The following is a 22,402-nucleotide window of genomic DNA, read 5'->3' as shown; positions in this document are numbered from 1 at the left end:
TATTCTATCTAGAGGTTTAACTTCTAATTTAATTTTTATCGCGGCCAATATCAGCAATGAATCTCTTTTCATATAGTTAACTTTTAGTATTTTTGATTTCATAGAGTATGCCTCTCAGTAATAATTGGCACTAGTTAGAAGTGTTACTGTCCTTCAGCTATTCAAACAATGACACAAAGCACGCAGCATCAAACCGATCATTTTGTCAAATAAACCATGACGATGAAAAGGAACCTTGTCAAGTCTATACAAGAGTTTTCTTTACCAACGAATCCTAATTTACAATCATTAAATTGATAGTTCGCACTGCTTTGGCGTGAGGCACAAATACTGATAAAGTTTTTCTACACACAGGTTGTTTCCACCCGGTCGAAGTTTTCTGTACTCCATAGGGGGATTAGGAGTTGGTATCATCTTGAGTTTTTTTTTTTGGGGGGGGGGGTAAAATAAATTATTTATTTACGGCCTTTGTGTTATGAATGGAATAGCACATTTGTTGAAATTGTTTGGTTGTAAGGTTGGCAGTGCTGATTAGGAAGTCTGTTGTTTGTTTTTTCTTTCCTTTTTTTCTGTATATTTTTGCTACCTGGACAAGTTTTTTTACTTCTCGTATTGACCGTTAAGCTTTAGTTGTTGTTTGTTTCTTATGATAATTTTTTCTCTCCAGAGTGTCAATGGTTTTTCTATAGGGTCAAACTAATCACGACTTTAACGGTTACACCATTGCACAAGATTACAGTGATCATAAAGGACGAGGCACATCTCCAATATGTCCGAGAACTCAACTATCCTTAGTGATAGTTGATTATTTGTTATTATTTCTATTCTAAGACAACGAACAATTTAAATTATAGACAATTTGTATTACTATAGGTTCAGAACGTACTACAATGTCAGCCTTAGCCCCTTAGATGTATTATAACCATTTTAGGGGCTAAACTATTTGCCATTTTAAGCAATAACAAATATAAATAGGATAATTGAGTTCTGGAACATGGCGTCACTGATAGTAGATAGTCCTGTAAACAATTGATTCACTTGACCGTTTGAAGCTGACAGTCTTAAGATAGGTCTTTTTTTTTTCTTGGAGAAATATTTCAGACATAATTTAGCTTAATCTTCAGGAAAATAAATATAGTGTACTGAACGCAGGAGTAAAAAAAATAAAAAATTATCAAATCACAAAGCTTCGAGGATCTGTCTCAAGTTTCCTATTTCCATGTTTTAGAAGAGCCGATGGCACTGGCTTTCTTTTGGAGGCAGTTATTTGTGTGAGTAAAAGGGTCTAGGATTCAGCCTTAAAGGACAGCTTCTGAGTCCCAGTACAATGCGACATAATATATATATATAAATATATATATATATATATGTCAGTCATATATATGAATCTGCATTTTCAATGGATATTCTTCTAAGAAAGATAAGGGCAAAATCCTTTTCCAGTTTGAAAATTAGAGAAGGAAAACAAAGGAACCCAATTTCTAGTTGATATGCAGTATGCATTGCATAAACTTTCATAGTGCGTAAAACGAAGCTAAGTAATATATAAACAGAGTTAAAAAGAAAAATATTGGCATTTCTTTTCCAAACATGGCATTATGAAAGATGGCACGTAGCCACAGAACTTCTTTAGCTCTAGAAAACTGGCAGACAACATTGTAAGAAGAAAAGTTAGTGTACCTAGATCCCTCCCCCCTAATTATCCTGAATTGACACCACTGGAAAAGACACGATTTTTCACTTTTGTCTTTATTGGCCTTGGTTTCTTTTGGATGTTAAGGAAATCTTGGATCGCCCTTGCCGTGCTTCCGGTAGACTACATTAGTCTTGGTCACAGGTTGGTAGCTTTCATGGTTCAATATTTATTTCCTTATTGTGGTTTAAAGCATTGGACAGTAGCCACGTTTCTAATGATACATTTGGCAGATAAAGGATATTTAGCTGGCTAAAAACCAAACCTATTCATAACTTCTAAACTTCTTTTGAAGAAGTAGTTGATGAAGGAGTTTCTTATCTTTTTTATAAAGTGCTCTTAGCATCAATGATGAACGACCACAGTGAAGCCAGCACAAATGCATTTACTCGAATTTAATTGAAAGAGGGAAAAAAGGAGAGTAGTATCAACACAAACTAAAGGTGTTAAAAAAGATGTTATGACCAAATTACAGACGGAGAAGAAGGACAATTCTCACCTTTGTCAGTGCTCATAATTCAAAACTTTCCATTATACCCCTTGCCTTAAATCGATAAATATAAAATAATGAGCATAAATAAAACACGAAAGTTTCACGAGACAATGGCACACAGCCATGTTCCGTGCCATGCACACAATTATTTTTAATGGCACACAGCCATGGCATGTTCTCTTTGGTTTCGTTGCTCGAAGATAATAGTTTCTTCAAAAATCAACTCCTTGAGGCGCTCCTTGGGCAAGTCGTCTAATTCTGTTTCGAACTTAAAAGGCTCTTCTGCAACAGGCTGAAAAAAGGTCAGTTCATTATTTTTATGAGCAAGGTGCAGTCATTTACTGAAAATAGACACAAACGCAGGAGGAGGAGGTATCACCCCTTATAACATGCTTACAATATTTAGTTTTACTTCCAGTAATATAGCAATGGTATGAGACTTACTAGGACATTTATCCATATGATACTATTATACTATAAAACAACAATAATGAAGCAACTCTTAACATAATCGTTTTGCGAAGAAAGTTTAATTTGCTTTGAAAAAAGGCATATGAGTTAAAATGGAAATGAATTACAATCTGGTAACGATTCTTACATGGCTTTTCACTGAACAAGCTCTTCTTCCCCGCCACCCCCCCAAGAATTTACGCTTTACTTCGCCACGTTTTAAATCCATTTTCCCGTTTTTTTTTTTTTTTTTTTTTTTTTTTAGTGCACTGGAATTTTTTTTTCAATCTACGATTTATTTTCTATACTGTTAAGAATTTTATTGAATAAAATAGTTTTGATATTTTTTCTTTTTTACAAATATCACTTTTACTATACATGATTGTCCTTTTCTCTTTTACCCATTTTGTTTCCTATAGTCCACTACTATTTAGTTGTGAATCTTTTTGTTTCTTATTTTATTTTTTGTTTCGGCTAATTCTTCCTCCCTTACATTTTCTCTTTTATTTACTACTGGGTTTATTTTATTAATTTACTATTGCAGTACCAATTGTGACTTTATTTTAAGTGAGTCTGTTTTGACAAGACGTGAAGTTAAAGTTGCACTTTACTGAAAAAAGTATAAATTTTTTTGCTTTTATAACTTTAATAAATCAAACAATATTAACATTTTGATTGCTGAATACCTGTAAATGCTTTATTAAACTAAAATGTACATGCTATTATATTTTTTTTCAGTAAAGTGCAAATTATGTTCTACTATTAGGAAAGTATAGGGGTCTTGCGTCCTGCGCATGTTAGTTTCTGACTGGATTGAGCGTGACTCAATTATTTATTTTTAATAGAGTTCTTTACTTTTCTTTGAAAAACTTATTTTGTGGAAAGTTTTTTTCATTAATTTCTGTTCGTTTTATATTGACATAGTCTTTACAGGGAAAAAGAAAATAATACTTTTAATCTTTTCGTTTTTCTTTAAGACTTTATAGTTTGGCCTGCTATTTGCAAGCTGGAGAAAAATTTTCAGCAATTTTTAACAAAATACACCATCTTAAAAATCTGAACACAAATAGTATTGTTTAATTTAGTTTCTTAACTCCTCTAGTTGACCTGAAATTGAAAACTTGACACCATTCGCAAAATAATCTGTTTACTTTCTTTGATAGCTTGGATACACTTACGCTTTTTTGATTTGGTTCAATTTTAAGAGCGGAAGTAGCCCCCAGGCCCCCAGCCCCCACGCGTTCTATAAAAACCTTATATACCCCCAGGGCATAACTTACAACCCTTGCCCTGAGGTTGTCATCCTCAAAGACCTAATTTTCAGAACTTAAAACTACGTTTAACAAAATGGCTTTCTCAAAATTTTGATTAGATGTGTTTGGGGAAAAGATGGGCGTGAGAGGGGTGTTAGTTGTCCTCCAATCACTTTCGACTATTAAAGGGGCACTAGCCCTTTGAATTTCCCATTAAATGAGCTTTTTTTGAAGTTTCTACAACAACGCCATCTATAAAAATCTTATATGCCCCCAGGGCATATACTTCCAACACCTGCCCTGAGGGCTGTGGGGGAGTGTCCTCCTCAAAAATATAATTTCTATCTTGAAATCAACTACGCCGAATAAAATGGATGTCTAAAAATTTTGATTGGACGTGTTGACTTTCGACTATTAAAAAGGGCACAAACCACTCCAATTTCCAATTGAACGAGCCATTTTCGAAGTTTCTACGAGAACTTCTTCGATACGAGGTGCCCTTCTCTAAAAGAAAAAAATAATTAATAAAACATTATGCCAACTTCGTTCTTATTTGCCTCCAAGGCATAACTTAAAACCTATTCCCTGAGGGTTATGGGGGAGTGCCCTCCTCAAAAACATGTTTTCTATCTGAAAATCAACTACGTTGAATAAAATGGCTGTCGCAAGATTTTGATTGGATGTGTTTGGGGAATTTGCGGACGTGGATGAGGTTTTTGTTGCCTTCCAATCATTTTCGAATACTAAAAGGGACAATAGCCACTACGATTTGCAATTGAATGATCCGTTTTCAAAGTTTCTATGACAACTCCTTCGATACGAAGCGCCCTGGTCTAAGACCAAGAAAAAAAAAATACATTGCGCCAACATTGTTCTTTACCTCGGTAGCGCTATTGCGCTGCCTATGATACACAAATATTTAGAAGGGGCAAGGGACAAAATGTATTTTCAATAGCTAAGGGAGGCAGTTTTTTTCTAATGAAAATACCAAAAAATGGCATTTTTCAATGGAAACACCGTATTTTTCAAAATCTAGGGGGGGGGGATATAGGAAAGTACAGCCCTCTCCATACTTGACACATCTAAAACTACACCTTTGTACAGAGATGCACTTTAATTTGAAAGGATCAATTCAGAGCTCCTAATTACATCAACGTGCTTTTATGTAGATTTATATCTGAAAACAGCACAGAAAAAGAAACACATCGAGTGTTGATAGAACTTTGAGTGCTAGGCCATCTTAATTTCATGAATTTCTTGCACATAATAAACGAGTTATTGGAAAAAGAAAAATCCTGCCAAACAGATGATGACGGTCTAGTTGTTTCGACCCTTTGGTATGCCCGCGGTAATCAACGTTCGAATCTTGGTTAAAACAGATTTTTCGAGAGATACGATTTTTGCTTTTTAGATTGGCAGGAGAATAGGTTTTGGAAGAACAAATCATTAGAAATGAAAATTGCACCACTAGAACCACATATTCGAAAACCCTATACAGGTCAAATAGAGTCCTCTATCTTGAACAACAAAATCCCTCTTTTGTATGGAAGCACTAAAGCGCCTCCTTTGTATCTCATTCTGCTTCTTCATTTTTCATACCCGCAAGTGGGGCGTTACACAGCGAATTTGTAAAAAGTAGTTAGTTACAAAAATAAGTTTCTAAATGCGGCTCTCTAATTCTCTATTAGTAGCGAAGAAAAAAGGGACATCAGTGTTTTCTATGTACAAAGTGACTTTCTTGATGTTCAGGATGGGGGCCTGAAATTTTCCGGTCTGGGATTTTCAATAATGGTGATTCCAACGATGTACTTTCCTTCTGAAGCAACTTTCGGGAGGTTTTATGTTACTTCTCCAATATTCCAATAAATCTGGCTTCAAATTATCATAATAGTATCAACATTAATCGAAATAATAGCTAACATTCCAGAACTGGCTGGAAATGACATTTTTTCCCCATGCAGTATTTTTCTTCAAAATCATTTTTGGAACTTTATTTACTATGGGCCGTGGTTCACTCTTTACTTGGTTGCAGCTCGCTGCAACCATTATATAAACCTTAAAAAAAAAATAAAAAAATAAACACAATCACCTTACGAATCCATAGTGCACATTTTAACAAATCAAGGATTGGTCTTTTTTCTTTTTCAGGCCTTTGGGCCAATATCCCCCTTGAATTCGAAAAGTAACAATTATTCCCGTAATTACACATGTCACTCACACATTTTACTTGGTATTAGCTTTTATTTTTCCCACCCCCCGTACTCCCGGAACAAATTCAAACGTACGTACCTGTTCGACCATACCAACATTCGAATAAAACTATCATACAATAAAAGCAATACTGGAATGCCTACCTCATCAGCGGGGTCATAATACTGTTCCAGGTAAGGATGAGCTAATGCCTCTTCGACAACTATCCTCTTATGTGGATTGAACGTTAGCATTCTGTCCAACAGGTCTAAAGCTTTTAGATCAGCGTTTGGGAAAAGTTTACACCAGGGTACCTTCGGTTTTACTGGCAGTGATTGAAGGTAACTTCTGGCCTTAAAAAAAAACTTGATTTAAATCATTATCTTAGCATGAACTTTTATTAATAGAGTAAAATGCATTAAAATAATTAAAAATCCGATAAAGAAACTTAGATAAAGAAAAAATTAAGGGACATACATCGTCATCTAAGGCTGTTGGATATACTACTACTTACAACTCACCGCAGCGCTAACCGCCTGAGGCCAACACACCTCAGCCCGTTACTTCTCCCTCTTAATCTATCCAAAGCCTCCCTCTTTACACCCTACCAGGAAGTCCCCATTTTCCTTAAATCTTTCTTTACATCCTCCCACCCCAACCGCGGACGATCTGCTTTCCGTTTAGCCCTAAACAGTTGGCGGAAAAGGACAATCTTTGGCAATCTGTCAACTAGACTAAAACTCAACATATGTCATGGTTAGGAGGAACAACAGAATAGTTATTTTCAGAGGCATACCCCTCTTTTTCAACTTTTGCACCAAATCGCCCAGATTTGCTAATAGAATAATTTAGCCCTAAGAATAATTTTTAAAGAAACTTTGGTACCATATTCACTCCTTCTAAAAAAGGCCAAGCTGGATACTCTTGAGCACAGTAGAGGAACACTGTGCCTCCCTTTTTGCAAAAAATGCAATAATAAACCCTCGCTCGGAAAACATTTTCCCCAAAAGACACTCCCCATCCAGACACCGCCTGGCACGTACTGTTTCTGAACCCGTCCCTATCTTGTCCCCCATCCGTTGTTTAACCTCCAGATATGAAAAAACCTTTGTCCCCTTCATTCCTGATCAAATAAACCACTAGTTTTTTTTTTTTTTTTTTGTTTTTTTTTGTTTTTTTTTTTTTTGTACTAGTGATACCCATGCTTGTGTCCGTTTGGTTCTTTCGTTCCCTCCCCTTTTTATATAGTCTCTTTTAAACCTTTTTAACACTATTTTTATCTCAATTTTTTTTTTGGTTTTGTTTTAGTTTGTGCCTTCTTAACTTTCTTACATTTGACACTTTTTGTTTTTTAGACTTAAGAATGGCTTTGCCTTTCTGATATTGTTGTTTTTGGCATTGTTTAGCCAGTTTTTTAGTTGTTGTGCTATTTCTATGTTTTTTTTATTATATGACCCCAAAATGCGAATTCGGCCCTTCGGGGCTTGTGATAGTCATTTTTTGAAATAAATATTTTATCTAATCCCCCCCTCAAATCCTAAGTTTTCTCGATTTTTTGGGCACTTTTTGTTCAGATTATATATCATTTTTGCCCCCCTCTAAAAAAAATCCTGCTTGTGCCTGCTTCCGTGTTAAAATATGCGGATTTAATTTTAAATTTTGATATGTATATATATATATATATATATATATATATATATATATATATATATATATATATATATACATATATATATATATATATATATATATATATATATATATATATATATATATATATATATATATATATAGTGGGCATATATATATATATATATATATATAGTAGGCAGTGGGCATATTATGCCATTAAACGTCTTTTTCAAGCATATTTTTCCAAATTTTCGTTGGAGGAAGGGACGGAGGTCTTCTAGAATTTTCTTTGCAGTTGAGTTTGCAGCGAAAAAACTTTATTTAGCAAGGATTTCTTATCTCTTCATCCATAGGGGAACATAGTCCAGACCTCTACGGGCAGTGGAGATATATTGCAACGATAGGCTACTCTTGGTAATCTAGTGTCAATAGTCATTACCATAAACTCAATAAGATTGACTTTTCTGTTTCTTCTCAATATACTAAGAGGAAATACTTTGCCCCATAGCCTAATTACTTTATAAAAAAATGAACTACTGAACTGGTTAACAGTTTTGCGCGAAAAAAGAAAGATTTTATGACCAAATCTCGTAATAGTCGATGCCAATCAAATCCAACTAAAGCTTAAAGCTTCTTGCGAATCTTGCTTCGCTGTCGACACATTCTAAATATGTTCGATCCCTTGTTTTAGTCAACAGCGACGTCGACCAGGAAAACATGGCGACACAGATGAGAAAATATAATTTGTTCGTGTCGTCCAAAGACAACACTTTGCTGACAGAAAACGAATCGGATGCTGTACAGTCAACAAAAATATGAATTAAACACAAACTCCGTGCTTTATCAATAGGTTACACGAAACGAAGGAGGCTCGAGAATTTAATACCAGGATAAAACTAATTTTCAAATAGTAAAAGTTTGGCTACGGAACAAATAGAAATCAAGAAAAAACTTTGTCAAGTTTAGTGAAGGACTAGGACCAGTAGAAAAATAAAATTTTCTGACGAAAACATAAAACCATGAAATATGCGAGTGTTGAATGAATTATGAAAGGACACGTAAAATCATTGAATTTTATAAAAGGCGTCACCTGTGCGATGGAGCTACTAAACCCCTCAAATCTTGCAACGAATAAAATCCAAATGAACATGTCAAAACGCCAAATCTGCGAATCGGAAAAACTAGTACGATAGAACAACCGAATTCGCTAGCGAATGGAAACCAAATAAACACGTTAAAACCCTGAATTCTAAATAAGTGGAAACAGTGCGATAGACCTACCGAATCCACAAAATCACATTGTCAGTCTTTACCGAAGTGTTCACTTTCTATAAAAATTATAGAAAATCCCGAAGTAGTTTTTTTTCTTTTTTTTTTTTACAATAGCGTACTTCTAATTTCAATTGTCAAGGGATTTCGAAACATCGCATCGGCTGACATCGGAACGTCTTGTTACGAGAGAAACGTTAGTTATCAGACAATTTCTTCAAGAACTCTTTTTTTTTAATTAGGCTACTATGGACCATGTTTAACTTTTTACTAAGTTGAAGCTACAGCTGCAACAATGATGAGCATCAATTCTTGGATTTTGATAAACAAGTGTATTCTTTTTTTTCCAACCGAAATTTTAAAAGAACAAAAAAAGGAACTTTAGTATGACCTAATTTTAGAGATTACTCATGCCGGGAGACCGTTACACAAGACAAGACACAGCGTTTCACCACATACTTAAAACTTCAACTTAAAAGAAAAGTAATAAAAAAAAAAAACCTTTTCATTAACAATGAACTGCAGGTCATCTTGAGTTGGTGATCCCAAAATTCCAAGGATATGATTCAACTGGTCCAGATAATGTTTTCCTGGGAAAAGAGGTCTATTTGACAACATTTCAGCTAAAATACATCCAACTGACCAGATGTCGATTGACTTGGTGTATCCTTTAGAGTTGAGCATAATTTCAGGAGCTCTGTACCACCGCGTTGCAACATATTCAGTTAAGAACCCAGTGTGGTCATGTTCAGGATCTGCCACTCGTGCGAGGCCAAAATCACATATCTGAAATTCATATTCATGATACTAGTTGACAAGAACAAATTTTCTCAACAAAGACATCTAGCATCGACAGAAACTTCTAACAAATATTTCAAGCAGTATATCCAGTTCTTAACATAATTTCAAGATGAGCCCTTAGGGGAAGAAATACTTCCTTGAAAAAGCAAGTTAAATTAACTGGAAATTCTGCTGGTTAAAACTTTCCCAGACAACTTTCAAAAGCACTTACATACAAAATATGCACCGAACAAGTTAAATCAGTACATCAATAAACTTAGCACGTACCAGTTAAGAGTGAAACCAGTTGAAAACTCGCCTCTATACGCATGAGTGAAAAAAAAGAAGACAACCTGATGATAAAAAAAATGAAGTATGCGTTCTTTCAAGGAAATCAAGGAGTAACCTGCTGGAGCTAAAATTAAACGTTAAGGTCTTGTGCATTATAAAGCTAACAGTTATGAATCTGATATTGATTGGACAACACTGAAGACGGTTAGACCCTATGGGTCAAATTATAGCTGTTAGGTGAGTCAGAAAGGGTTGAAACTTGTGTTTCACATTTACAATACAGCCAAAAATAGCCTCTACCATTCCTCTGGGACCAATGAAATTAATACTGAATAACATCGGCAATCATTATCAAACAATTCGTTCTAACGAGCGTTTACCACACATGTAGACCTTTGTTACACGCACATACATGCGTGTAACGCATGTAAGGAGCGACCCAGCTCAATAGTAACCGAAACTCTAAAATACGGAACTTTGATACTAATATATAAAAAAAATCGGATTTTTATGTTGATTTCAAATATATAAGTTTCATTAAGTTTAGTCTTACCCATCAAAGGTTACGAGCCTGAGAAAATTTGCCTTATTTATGTAAAAGGGGAAACACTCTCCTTACAAATCCTAGAATCTTAATGAAAATCATAACCTCAGATTCAGCGTATTAGAGAACCCTACTATAGAGGTTTCAAGCTTCTATCTGCAAAAATGTGGAATTTTGTATTTTTTGCTAGAAGAAAAATTACGGAGGCGTGTTTATTTTTTTTTTTCAGGGGTAATCGTATCAACATAGTGGTCCTAGAATATCGGGAGAGAGCTCATTCGAACGAAAATTAAGAGTTCTAGTGTCCTCTCCGAGGAAACAAAAATATTAGGGGGCAACTAAGCCCCCTCCCACGCCCATTTCACTCCAAAATTATCTTATCCATATCTCCAGTAGGCCATAATTCTTAGTTCAATTGAAAGATCCAATAACTGTATACTTTGCTGTAAAAAGCCCCCCCCCCAGTCCATGAGGAGACGTCTTTAAGTTTGAAATTCGCCCATTGTTTACGTATAGTATTTATTGGGAAGTATACTGACATTTTTTGGGGGGAGGGTGTGTGTGCTTGGGGTGGATTTCTATGAGTTGAATCTTCCTTGGGGAGGGAAATTTCTAGGGAGTGAATATTGCAGGGGATATGTTACACCGGGGTATTTGACAGAATTACAGTACGAAATTCTTTTTAATTGTCTTACATTCTCTTTGCCAAATTTTTCACGTGCCGAGATGTTCCGGGGGAATTATCCAGGGGCTTTTCCCGCTGTTTTGTTTTTGAAAATAATTTTCACGGAAGGGGGCATTTCTGGAGTGATCGAGAAACCGATTAGAGATTAAAGAATGGCAAGGAGAATTTTTCAGGTTGAACCGTCCGCAAGCAATTTTACAGGGATGGGGATTCTCAGAGAGGATGGAACTGTCTGTGGGAATTTGACGGAGGGGGGGGGTGCACTTTACGTTGGATGAAATTTCCACAGAGGATTTCCTAAAGGGGGAGGGTAAATTTCATAGAGGGCGAGCCAGATTTACCGACATTATTTGAAAAACAAACAGAAATTATTCCATACAGGAAAGGTTGCCCCCTCTTCAAGACCTTACTCTTTACGCTAAGTTTGAATGTTCACTAAAACTGAAACACGGAGGCCGTTTAATCAGAATAGGAAGCTTTTTGAAAGTGCTAACAGCTTTAGCGTGAAGAACAAGGTATTGGGGAGGGGGGAACTCTTCATATATGGATTAGGTCTGCCAAAATTAATATGCAAATTTTGTTTTAATTTTTCATGTACGGTGAACCAAATCCTGTTCGTTTGTAAGGTGAAATAATTTCTGCTCGTTTTTAAGTTTTAATGTCACTCCTTACTTTCACTTAATATTTTTTTTTTTAATCTATTTAAAGGGCAAAATGAAGCAATCTTGGCACAAAGTCGTGCTTAAAACCAAATAGGATTTCAGGTTCTGCTGTATCTGAGACTACTGTATACTGTTTTTTTTTTTTTTTTTTTTTTTTTTTTTTTTTTTTTTTTTTTTTACATGAAGTTTCTTTTGGCAAAGGCAATTACGACTGCAAACCCTGCGTGACCCCTTTTCCCATCATAAATCCTAGATTTAAACAATTGGCAATTTGCATTATTTACGGTCTTCGTCCATGGGCCGTGGGTGCCATATCATTCTAAGAATGGCTTTGGGAGTTAAGGAGAGGCCAGAAAGCGAAAATAGACATTGGAGGGGGTCTGGTTGCCCTCCAATCACTTTTGACTCTTAAAAGGACACTAGAACTTTCAACTTTAGGTCGAATGAGCTTCCTCCGAAGTATCTACGACCACCCCTTCCATAAAAAGTGGCAAGGAAATAAATAAATAATATATTGTAGGCTTACGGTTCTTTACTACAAGCAACGCTTGAGCTTGCCCTTCTGATACCTACCTTATGCTAATCACGACTTTGTTTATGTGATCAAGGCGTGATAGAACATTAGGAAATATACTTTCTTTTTCATAAAAAAAAATAGAAATAAAATCAGCACTCTGTCAAGTTTATTATCTGTCAACAAAGCAAAAAAAAGAAGGAAGGCACTGGAAGTGATGACTGAGAGGAAAATATACACCCGACGGCATAGACCTTGCATACTCTTCCTTTTTCACTATAAACGTGATGCTAATGATAACAATCAAATTCTTCAAACCAAGCAAACAAGAAGCATATGAAAATGATAGACATGAGACAGGATAATAAGAAAAAGTAGAATATACATAATTACATTGATATTAAGGACCTAGGATTTACTAGTCCAAAAAGCAAAAAATGACCCAGATTTTCCATTTGGGTGACGAGAAGCATTTGAAAACGCAATAGTTGTCAACTCCCAAAGACCTTTTAAACTGGTATGTCCCAAAAATGCACTGCCTCTTCTTAAAATTAGCCCAATACGTGATTATTTCAATACGCAGTATATACAAGCTAGGACTACGTGACTTTGCCTCAAAATGTAAGACTTATAAAGTGTTTGCAATGCATTTCTTGGTAATAACAATTTGAGCCTATGTCTATTACAGAAGGATTACCACATAATCATTTTAAAGTCAATTTACTGAGGGGGTCCTTTTGTCCCTTTGGCTGTAAGGTGGTTGTCTCAGAAGTTTCAAGCCCATTTGACCATTTTTGTGCCATTGTAAAGAAGAGAAGTACACCTAACATTTACGTTCCCATTCGTCCAAGGTGTCTACCCCATAAATTTTAGGCCCATCGAAAAATAATTAGATAATCTTGTCCCTCCCACTGACAAGTTGGTCCTTACCCCCCGAAGACCTATTTCCCGAAGAACATGTGGTAGATATTTTGAAGGAACTAAGTACGAAAAAATGGGAAATATTGAGTCTTTGGAATTATATAATTCCCACATGAATTTGCATATTCTTCGGCGAAATGTCAACTTTTTGCTTGTCGCTAGTCTACTTTAACCCATGTGAGGCTGAACTAATTTCTGATGGCTGGACTAAAAGCTGAAGAATTTAGGTTCAGTTTCAGACAGGAACAAGCTTTCCAAAACAAACATTATCAATGTGCAAAAAAAAACGGTACTTATCGGTTACATAATAAACACTCGAGAATTTCGATCGCGAATGATGCGAACATGACACAAGAAACTGGTCAAGCAACTTCTTTATACCAGAGAATTAGCTTTGACTGGATTGAAAAATAAATTTTAGCTATATTTTATTTGAGTATGTAGTTGGTATTTTGGTTAGGTTACGTATTTAATATATACTATGCTTTATCCCCCCCCTAATGTGCAAATATATAACCCAATTTGTTTCTAAACTATTATATTTTCATCAAATTCCGTCCTATTTCATTAGCATTAATCAAACTTCACTTTTCGAGTGTTTATTATATAACCGATAAGTGCCAAAAAACCACGCAATTAAAATAAAAAATTTGCAACTTTTGCTGTTAAAACGGCTTGATTTAACCTAGCTCTCCGACTGTTTTTCACTGCGAGTTCTCACCTAATGATAAAACATGTTGAATAGAAAATTGAATAGTTAATTGAAGTTGCTATGACAATATGTTTGCCTATTCGAGAGAAAATAAAGACTGACGTCAATATATGCTGTGATTTAGTTACCACTAGCAGCTTTTACAATTCTACGTACAAGGGCTTTATTTAAAGCTGGCACTTAATTTAAAGCGTAATTTAAACGAAGGAAAAACTAATGCAGTTTAATTTTACTAGTCTTAGCAAAATGAGCATACATAAAAAAAATAAAAGAAAAACAGAAAGTAAAGAGCGAAGAGCACACAACGATTTTTTTTTTCACCAATGCACTTCATATGGAAGTAGTCATCAGAGAAACTTCGGAAGGGGCTCATTTGACTGGAAATTGAAAGTTCTAGTGCCCCTTCTAAGAGTCAAAAGTGATCAAAAGGCAACCAGCCCCCTCCCACCTAACTTTTCAACAAATTTATCGCATCAAAACTTCAAGATAGCCATTTTGTTCAGCATAATTCAAAGATCCAATAATTATGCCTCTAGAGATATCATTCCCCACCCCCACCAAAGCGCTCGGGATAAGGGTTGGGGAGGTTGCTGGAAAAGATTCCAAATGTTCTATTTGCTCCCATTTATAGTTAGCTGTACAGTTCTAGATACAGAGTCTCGAGACACCCGCAAGACCTTCATTGGTTCTGGATTAACGATCATTCCAATGCTTCGCTCATGACAGTAGCTCTTTTGTGTCTGCTCGAAGGGAAAGTTCATTACTGTTTATTTTCACGATATCGAGTGTATATGCTAGTTTTTTGATAAGCTTCCCTCCAATGGAGGCATCGTCTACGGTTTTAGCGAGTGATAGAGCTGCGGTGATGGAAAGGTTAAACAGATGGGAGAATAGAGGGCAGTCCTGGAGAACACCTGCTGACTTCAGAAGCTCGTCTGTCAGTTCTTCAAGAGTCAACCTGAAATTTGAATCTATGTCTTTAATCAGAGCTACAATGCTTTCGGGTACTCCATGCCAGAGCCCGTCACGCCAGAGCAAGTCAATGACCTTTGTGAAAATAATAAAAAGTAAAAGTTCTTTCAAGATATCGATATATTTTTCCATCAGTTACTCAGCGGAGAAGATTTGATCTGTGGTAGACCGGTCTCTTCGGAAGCCACTTTGAATTCTTCTAACGTGAAGCCTGTTGTCGATTTTAATCGGTCAAGGAGAATTCTTGTGAGGACCTTTCTTGGTTAACTTGTCAGACTAATTGGTCTGTGTAGGGGACTTTGAGCGAGCCATAGTAATACTGATGCTTACACCCCACTTCCTATATAAAACAGCCTATACAGATTACGACTTGTACGCTATTTTCTTCTAGCTTAAAGAAGACCGCCCCGCAGAAAACCTTACACTTGGAATCTCCCAAGTTTCCGTTACTTAATCACCAACTCAGGTTACCACGCTCGCTGCTAGGCTGGAGAAGGGGTATCCAACAGGTACATACATATTTCCAGACTTCTTTGTACATGAAGTGGCTGTCGCCTTGATTAACGGTGCCATCACATTCACGGCACTTGTCGTTTACGTATTGGCACAGAGCCTAGCGTATTTTCTTTTCTAATAGATGTTTCAGCCTCTTATATTTGTCCTGGCTTTGCCGGTCATGCTTTTTTCTATGATTATGTTTTCAACACATCTATCCATGATTTCAGGGGTGATCAATAGTTTATCAGAGGGACGCTCAACTCCTGAGATTTCATTAGCCATTTCTTTGATGATGGGGGTGTTTTCATCGACCAGACGATCGATTTCCTCGATCGTAAGTTGGATGTTCGACAACTTAGTTGAGTGTAATTCTATACTTGCTTTTTCTTCCGATTTTTTTAGCAGATCAAAACAATATTTTTGTAGATTTTATTGGGCTGTTGAGGCTTTCGAGGGCATATATGGAGTTCTGATATGACTAGAACGTGGTCTGAATCAAGGTCACCACTCCCTAAAGATACTGTGTTCAGCACTGACGATTTCTAACGTTTGTGGACGAAGTTTCCCAGTCTGGTTTGCAGGCCAACTGATTTAACAGGATATTATTCGTGTGTTTTGATAAATCTGCATTCGTGTTTTCCTCTACAACCTCATGTGTTTCGATCAATTTTTTTCATGATTTCCTCTACAACGTTTGTGTTTTGGCGCTTCTAAGATTTGTTTTGAGAAGTTGCGTTGATATTTGCTACTTCAATGTTGATATTCCTGAAAATTTGAGATATTAGTTGCATATTATATCGCTCATAGTCTTCAATAGAATATAGAGTATCGCCATTCTTGCAATCATTATATTCACCATTATGATTTAACTGATTAAGAAGTGACATAACGCGCTGAGATCATACATATTTTCGTGTTTGGTAGAGATATTTTGATTATATTAATTGACGAATTTAATGCCGATTGAGCAGAAGAATGCCCGATTTATGAGTTCAAATAGATCGCCTTACTATTGGAGTAGTAGTTCGGGATCAGGCCCTCATTCTTTCTATGATGTTTAACAACCGAAATTTGGTATCGAAACGAATCTGGGCTATCTGTCAGAATTGCCAAACAGCTCTCGGTAACGAACTGTAAGCAAGGACCGACTTGGCTAAATAGTGACCGAAAATCTAAAAAACTGAATTTTGATAACAGTAGATTCGTCAAAGAATTGGCTTCTTATGCCGATTCCAAATATATAAAAAAACATTAAGTTTAATGTTACCCATCAAAAGCTACGAGCCTGTGAAAATTTCCCTGAATTTTGAAAAAGGGGGGAAACACTCCCAAAAAGTCAAGCAATTCTGATGAAAACCACACCATCAGATTCATCATATCAGAGAATCCTATCTGTATAGGATTCTCTGTACAAACGTTTCTGTAGAGGTTTCAAGCTCCTAAATACAAAAATGTAGAATTTTGTCTTTTTTGCCAGAAGAAAGATCATGCATGCGTGTTCATTTTTTTTCATGAGCGGTCGCATCAAACGAGTTATCCTAGAAGATCGGGAGAGGGCTCAATTGTTCGGAAATCAAAAGTTCTAGTAGCCTTATTAAGTGACCAAAAAAATTGGAGGGCAACTAGCCACCCTACCACACCAAGTCATCCGATAAAAATTTGACTTTTGTCATAATTCTTTAAGAAAGACTGCTCAAACACAAGGACTTGAATTTGAATGACATGAATTTTTATAGAACTTTCAGATTTTAGCGTAAAGAGCTAGGGTTTAGGAAAGAGCAGCCCTCTGGTTTCCATAATCAAGCATTTTAATCCGGAATTAAATATATATTAATTACAATACTTTTACAGTCCGTTTGATTTTATCTCTTTTCATCAGAACAAAGCAGGTGAGAGAGATAGAACTTGCATTAGGTAAAATCTCAAGGGAATCCATATATTGATCCTTGGATTCAACATCAAGTCATGAAAGTCTCAGCAATTCACTCAACAAGTCTAAGAAACAAATTCCCTGCTGAGATTAATTTTAAAGAGCACGTTTTCTAAAATAAATTTCGAAAATAACTAAACATAAAGATATGCGGTAGCTTAAAGGATCATCCTATCTCGTCCATTATAAACTTTCTTAGTTTGTGTGCCTTAGCTAATAAGAATTGATTCGGTACCATATTGCCTTAACTTATAGGGCTTGGATAAGAGATCCGAATAAATGAAATAAAAATAAAAGCCGACATCTACTTGCCCAGAAATCTTAGATAAACCACGTAACTTCTCCCTTTTTGTGCCAGACATATAGATATTGAGTTTCAATGAAACTTCATTCGTTAAAGTGAGAATCTTGTTTGTCGATTAAACGGAGCAGAATTTTCTTTTTAAAGTTCACGAAAGGGCAGATCTTTAAAATGCTCTAGCCTACCTGCTACGAAAATGCTAAAATCAGCTGAAAGGAAATGACATTTGAGCAATTTGGTGGCCTTGGAAGTTCCCTGTGGTGCTTGAAAACCTTTCCGACACAGGGAAGGTGAAATTTCATTATCTTTTCAATAGAAATTCATAGCCAAACCCCAAAGTCTCAAAAGTTCTCGATGGTAGCTAGTCCCTTCGAATAATTCGGCAATGGTTCCTTTGTCTTTGAGACGGTCAGCTGACGGTGAGGCTCTCAAAATGACTTTAGGATTTCGAATCACCTTAAGGGTAGAAGACTTTATGGATACTCTATAATTGTGTTTCCGTTGTCCCACTTGATGCTAACTATTATTGACAATTTCTATTTCCAGCATTGAATCAGAAATTAGTGACCGCCAAAGATTTACTGGTTTGGCTTTAAGGAAACATTATCTCATAAACATCTGAAAAACAAGACATAAATAACACCTAAACACGATATAAAAACTCACGAGTATGACAAAAAAAAAAAAAAAAACAGGAAACCAACAGAATTACAGAAGCACACTACTACTACTTAACAAATCCACATAGCAGCCATTTTTGTTGTCAAACATTGCATTTTTGAATCTTTGACTAAAATTCCACCAGAAATCTGACTGCATGCAAGATTTCATTTAAATTCGACAAAAATTAAGAGAAGGATCAGTATTTTAGTCGAAAAATCAACCTTATCAGATTTATTTTCTATAAATTTAGAGGAGATACAGGATTTTCTGTCACGGGAATCGAAGAGACGATTTTAAACTTTACCCTACCCTGATACGAGTAGACCCTAATAAATTTACCGCTGGAGTTAGGGGTACTTCCTATTGTCTTGGTTTACATCAGTTGCATTTTGTTCATAATGGAGGCAAGAAAAAAAAAGACCAGAATTCGTTACTGGAAAATCACTGGGGATACTACAAAATACAGAGGAACTTTAGTCTTTCGTACCCCGTTCCCCATGCCAGAAAAAGATGTCCCATAGCTTAATCTGACTGAGATGACCATGAAGAAAATTATGAAAACTGCGTAAATTAAAAACTCCACAACCATGGGCGTCACCACATTGGGATAGGGGGGGCAACTGCCCCTCCCTATAAAATTTTAATGAATACGAACTTGATGGGGTTTTGTACAGAAGTTTCTTTGTCAGTTATTGACATTGGGGTTAACAGACCCAAGCACAAGTGATAAGTTAACCTACCCTTTGATGCTCAAAGCAGCTACCAAATAAAACTTGACTCACTTTGTCAAGTTGGCTACATCAATCATGTAGCCAGAGTGACTGAAAAAACAACAGGCAATATTGTCTGAATATTTTCCCCCAGTTTAATTTTCAATATCGAAAAAACAATATTTCAACAATATTGACATGACATTTAGTTTTCACCGAAAACATATTTATTTTTTTAACACTGAAATTCCAACATAAATGAAACATCATTAGTTCAACTTTGCTTGATCATCAAAGCTTCAATTTTTAAAAAATATAGCTCCAGCAATATTGAGGGGACATTTAATTTTCAACCATCGAAAGCGTAATATTTCTTAGACGTTAAAATTCTAACATAGGTCAAACATTCTTTGTTCAACGTTACGCGAATACTAAAGTTTAACTATTGTTAAACAATTCACCAGCAATAGCAAAAGCGGTTTTAGGGGGGGGGGGCGGCATTTTCCCCGGGTGCAGACATTTTAGGAGCGTAAAATTTCAAATAAATAATATAACAGTTATAATCATTTTCTAATTTTGACATTTTATTTTTATTAAAATAGAGTAGAGGGTGCAACTGGCAGTAAGTATAAGCAAATTGAATCCGAAATTGTCATTTTCCCCATATATTTTCACATACAAAGTAAAAAAAATTCAGAAATCAAGTTTCTCATCTTAGAAAGCGAACAACTGAATTTTAGTTGATATAATCACAATTGGAAAGCGATTGCCAAGTTATGAAAAAAAATGAGAAGAAAAAACAAACAATATTAGACCTATATTTTTCACCTATTGTGGAACAAAGAAGGAACAAAGGCAGAATATTTAGCAGCAGTTGCCAAAAAAAAGTATTTATAGTGCTGTCATAATAAACCGAATATTTTTCATATTGCCTTTGCATTTTGGGTAATATCATGGTTAACGTAATCTTATTATAAAGTTGTGTCATTAATATAGTATCAAATTGATTTGATCTGGAGGGGTTGATTTGGGGGCTAAATCAAGTGAAAGTGACAGTGATGAAAATGAGCCATATAGTACCGTAGAGGTATATATATACTACAGAAAACTGATCCATTTTATAGATACTTTAGTTATGCAGGCTTATCTTAGTTTTGACAAGATTTCTGAAGAAACTAAATTTCAGTTGGGGGCAAATCGGGGTCGGAGGCGGGTGGGGCAACCGAGGCCTGGGAAGGGTGGTTGCTCCTCCCCTGCCCCATAGAAATTACGCCCCTGTTATAGTTACAATAACAATAACTGATTCGTAACTGTCTCTCCCATTTAGTGACAATCAAGAGGGGTACATATATAAACAAAGAATAAATACAGATAGCCTTGTAAAATCTTTAGGCTTAATAATTGCAACATTCAGAAGTCAATTAGATCAAGTCCCTAAAACAGACAACATAGAAAAGAAATGATTTCGCCAATCAAATTTAATTGCCAATCAAATTATGCTATCAAGGACAATAGGTAAGATAAAGACAACATACCTTTAAATCGCACGTGGTATTCAGCAACAAATTGCTTGGTTTTAAATCTCTGTGCAAAACATTTGCCGAATGTATATATTTCAAACCTCTCAAAACTTGATATAGAAAGTAGCAGATATGATCATTACTGAGCCTCTGAAAAAAAAAGAAAAGAAAATCGCATCATTATCAAGTCTGTCATCAATTCAAAGCATTCAAGGGACTTACCACTTAGCAAATTACTTAGTATGATGATACCTTTTAGACTTAGAGATCCTATAGAAGAAGTTTTAAGAGACGAACAGTATGGTTTTAGGAAAGGGAGAGGATGCGTTGAACAAATCTTTACTGTTAGATTAATAATTGAGAAGTGCTTGAGACATTAAACCCCTTCAATCCTCAATATTATAGATTATGAGCAAGCGTTTGATTCAGCCTATAGAAGAGCTTTAGCAAAGGTCCTATCCTTTTATGGTATACCAGATAAATACACAAAAGTGATTAGGGCCATGTATGAGAATAACATTGCTGCGGTTAAGGTAGCAAATGAGGTTAGTAGCTAGTTTCGTACAAAATCAGGAGTTAGGCAGGGTTGCGTCTAATCCCCTTTCATACGGATCATTTTGATGGACTTCCTCCTATGTAGTACAGCAAAGGCAATGAGAGAACACAGAACCAAGTGGGGAAGTAAAACTCACCTAGATTCAGATTATGCTGATGATTTAACCATCCTGCATGAAAATATTAGCAAGATGAATGAACTTTTAGATGTTTTGCGACATCAGGGTGCAAGATTAGGTTTGAAAATTAATGTCAAGTCGTTAACTAGGATTAAGTGAAGGTGAAAAGGTAATATTAGGTAACCAGATAATCGATCAAGTGGACAGCTTCATTTACGTGGGCAGTATTATTAGTAAAGACGGTGGGTGCAGTGAAGATGTTAAAAGTAGAATAGCCAAGGCCCATGGGGTTTTTCCCATTTGAAAAAAAAGTTTGGAAGAACAAGAAGATAAGTCTGCGAACCAAGCTTAGAATGTTGGAAGCTACAGTGATAACAGTGGTCAAGTATGGGTCTGAAGCGTGGGAGCTCCGAAAACCGGAGGACGATTTGCTTGGTGTTTTCCAGAGAAATCGCCGACGAATTGTTCTGGGTACCCGACTGACTGAACATATCTCAAATAGTAATATATAGGAAAAATGTGGTTCAATCCCACTTTCTGGGGCTATAATAAGAGAATGGATGAGGTGGCTAGGACACGTTCTGCGAATGAAGGATGGGAGATTGCCAAAGATTTTCCTTGTCAACCGTCTAGGGCCAAACAAAAAGCGGGACGTCCCTGAATAGAGTGGGAGGGTGTCATAAGGAAAGATTTAATATAAATGGAAACGTCTTGGGAACATGTAAAGAGGGAGGCTTTGAATAGATTGGGATGAAGGAGGAGTGTGCGTAAGTGTGTTGGCATCAGGTACTTTAGTGATGCAGCGAGTTGTTAGTAGTAGTAAAAGTATATCAACTTTATAGCCTTCTTCTACAGAACTTGAACCCGCCTAAAATTACAGCTAAAAGTACTACCCAAATCAAACAACCATAATCAAACAGTTCGTGGTAACGAACTGTAAGTCAGGAGCGACGCGGCTCAATAGTAACCGATAGTATAAAAAACGGAATTTTTACATCAATAAACAGGTCAAAGGATTTATTTATTATGTTGATTCCAAATATAT

General features: G+C 36.0%; 1 protein-coding gene across 1 annotated transcript in view; it reads right to left on the bottom strand.

Moving 5' to 3' along the window:
* Positions 1–2,005: 2,005 nt before the first annotated feature.
* The window catches only part of rl (Mitogen-activated protein kinase rl), a 59,160-nt gene continuing 38,763 nt past the window's right edge, over positions 2,006–22,402 (bottom strand). The window contains exons 4-7 of the mRNA XM_089086575.1: positions 20,699–20,833; positions 9,482–9,766; positions 6,244–6,432; positions 2,006–2,478 (exon numbers count right to left, since the gene is read on the bottom strand). Coding sequence (XP_088942701.1) covers positions 2,338–2,478; positions 6,244–6,432; positions 9,482–9,766; positions 20,699–20,833 — 750 coding nt within the window. The 3' untranslated portion in view covers positions 2,006–2,337. The remainder of the gene's footprint in view (positions 2,479–6,243; positions 6,433–9,481; positions 9,767–20,698; positions 20,834–22,402) is intronic.

Source organism: Artemia sp. Qi Xiang Cuo, chromosome 3 (assembly GCF_049724085.1).
Source record: "Artemia sp. Qi Xiang Cuo chromosome 3, ASM4972408v1, whole genome shotgun sequence".
Taxonomy (NCBI): domain Eukaryota; kingdom Metazoa; phylum Arthropoda; class Branchiopoda; order Anostraca; family Artemiidae; genus Artemia; species Artemia sp. Qi Xiang Cuo.
Note: the sequence above shows the minus strand (reverse complement) of the source record. Positions and strands in the feature narration are given on the sequence as shown.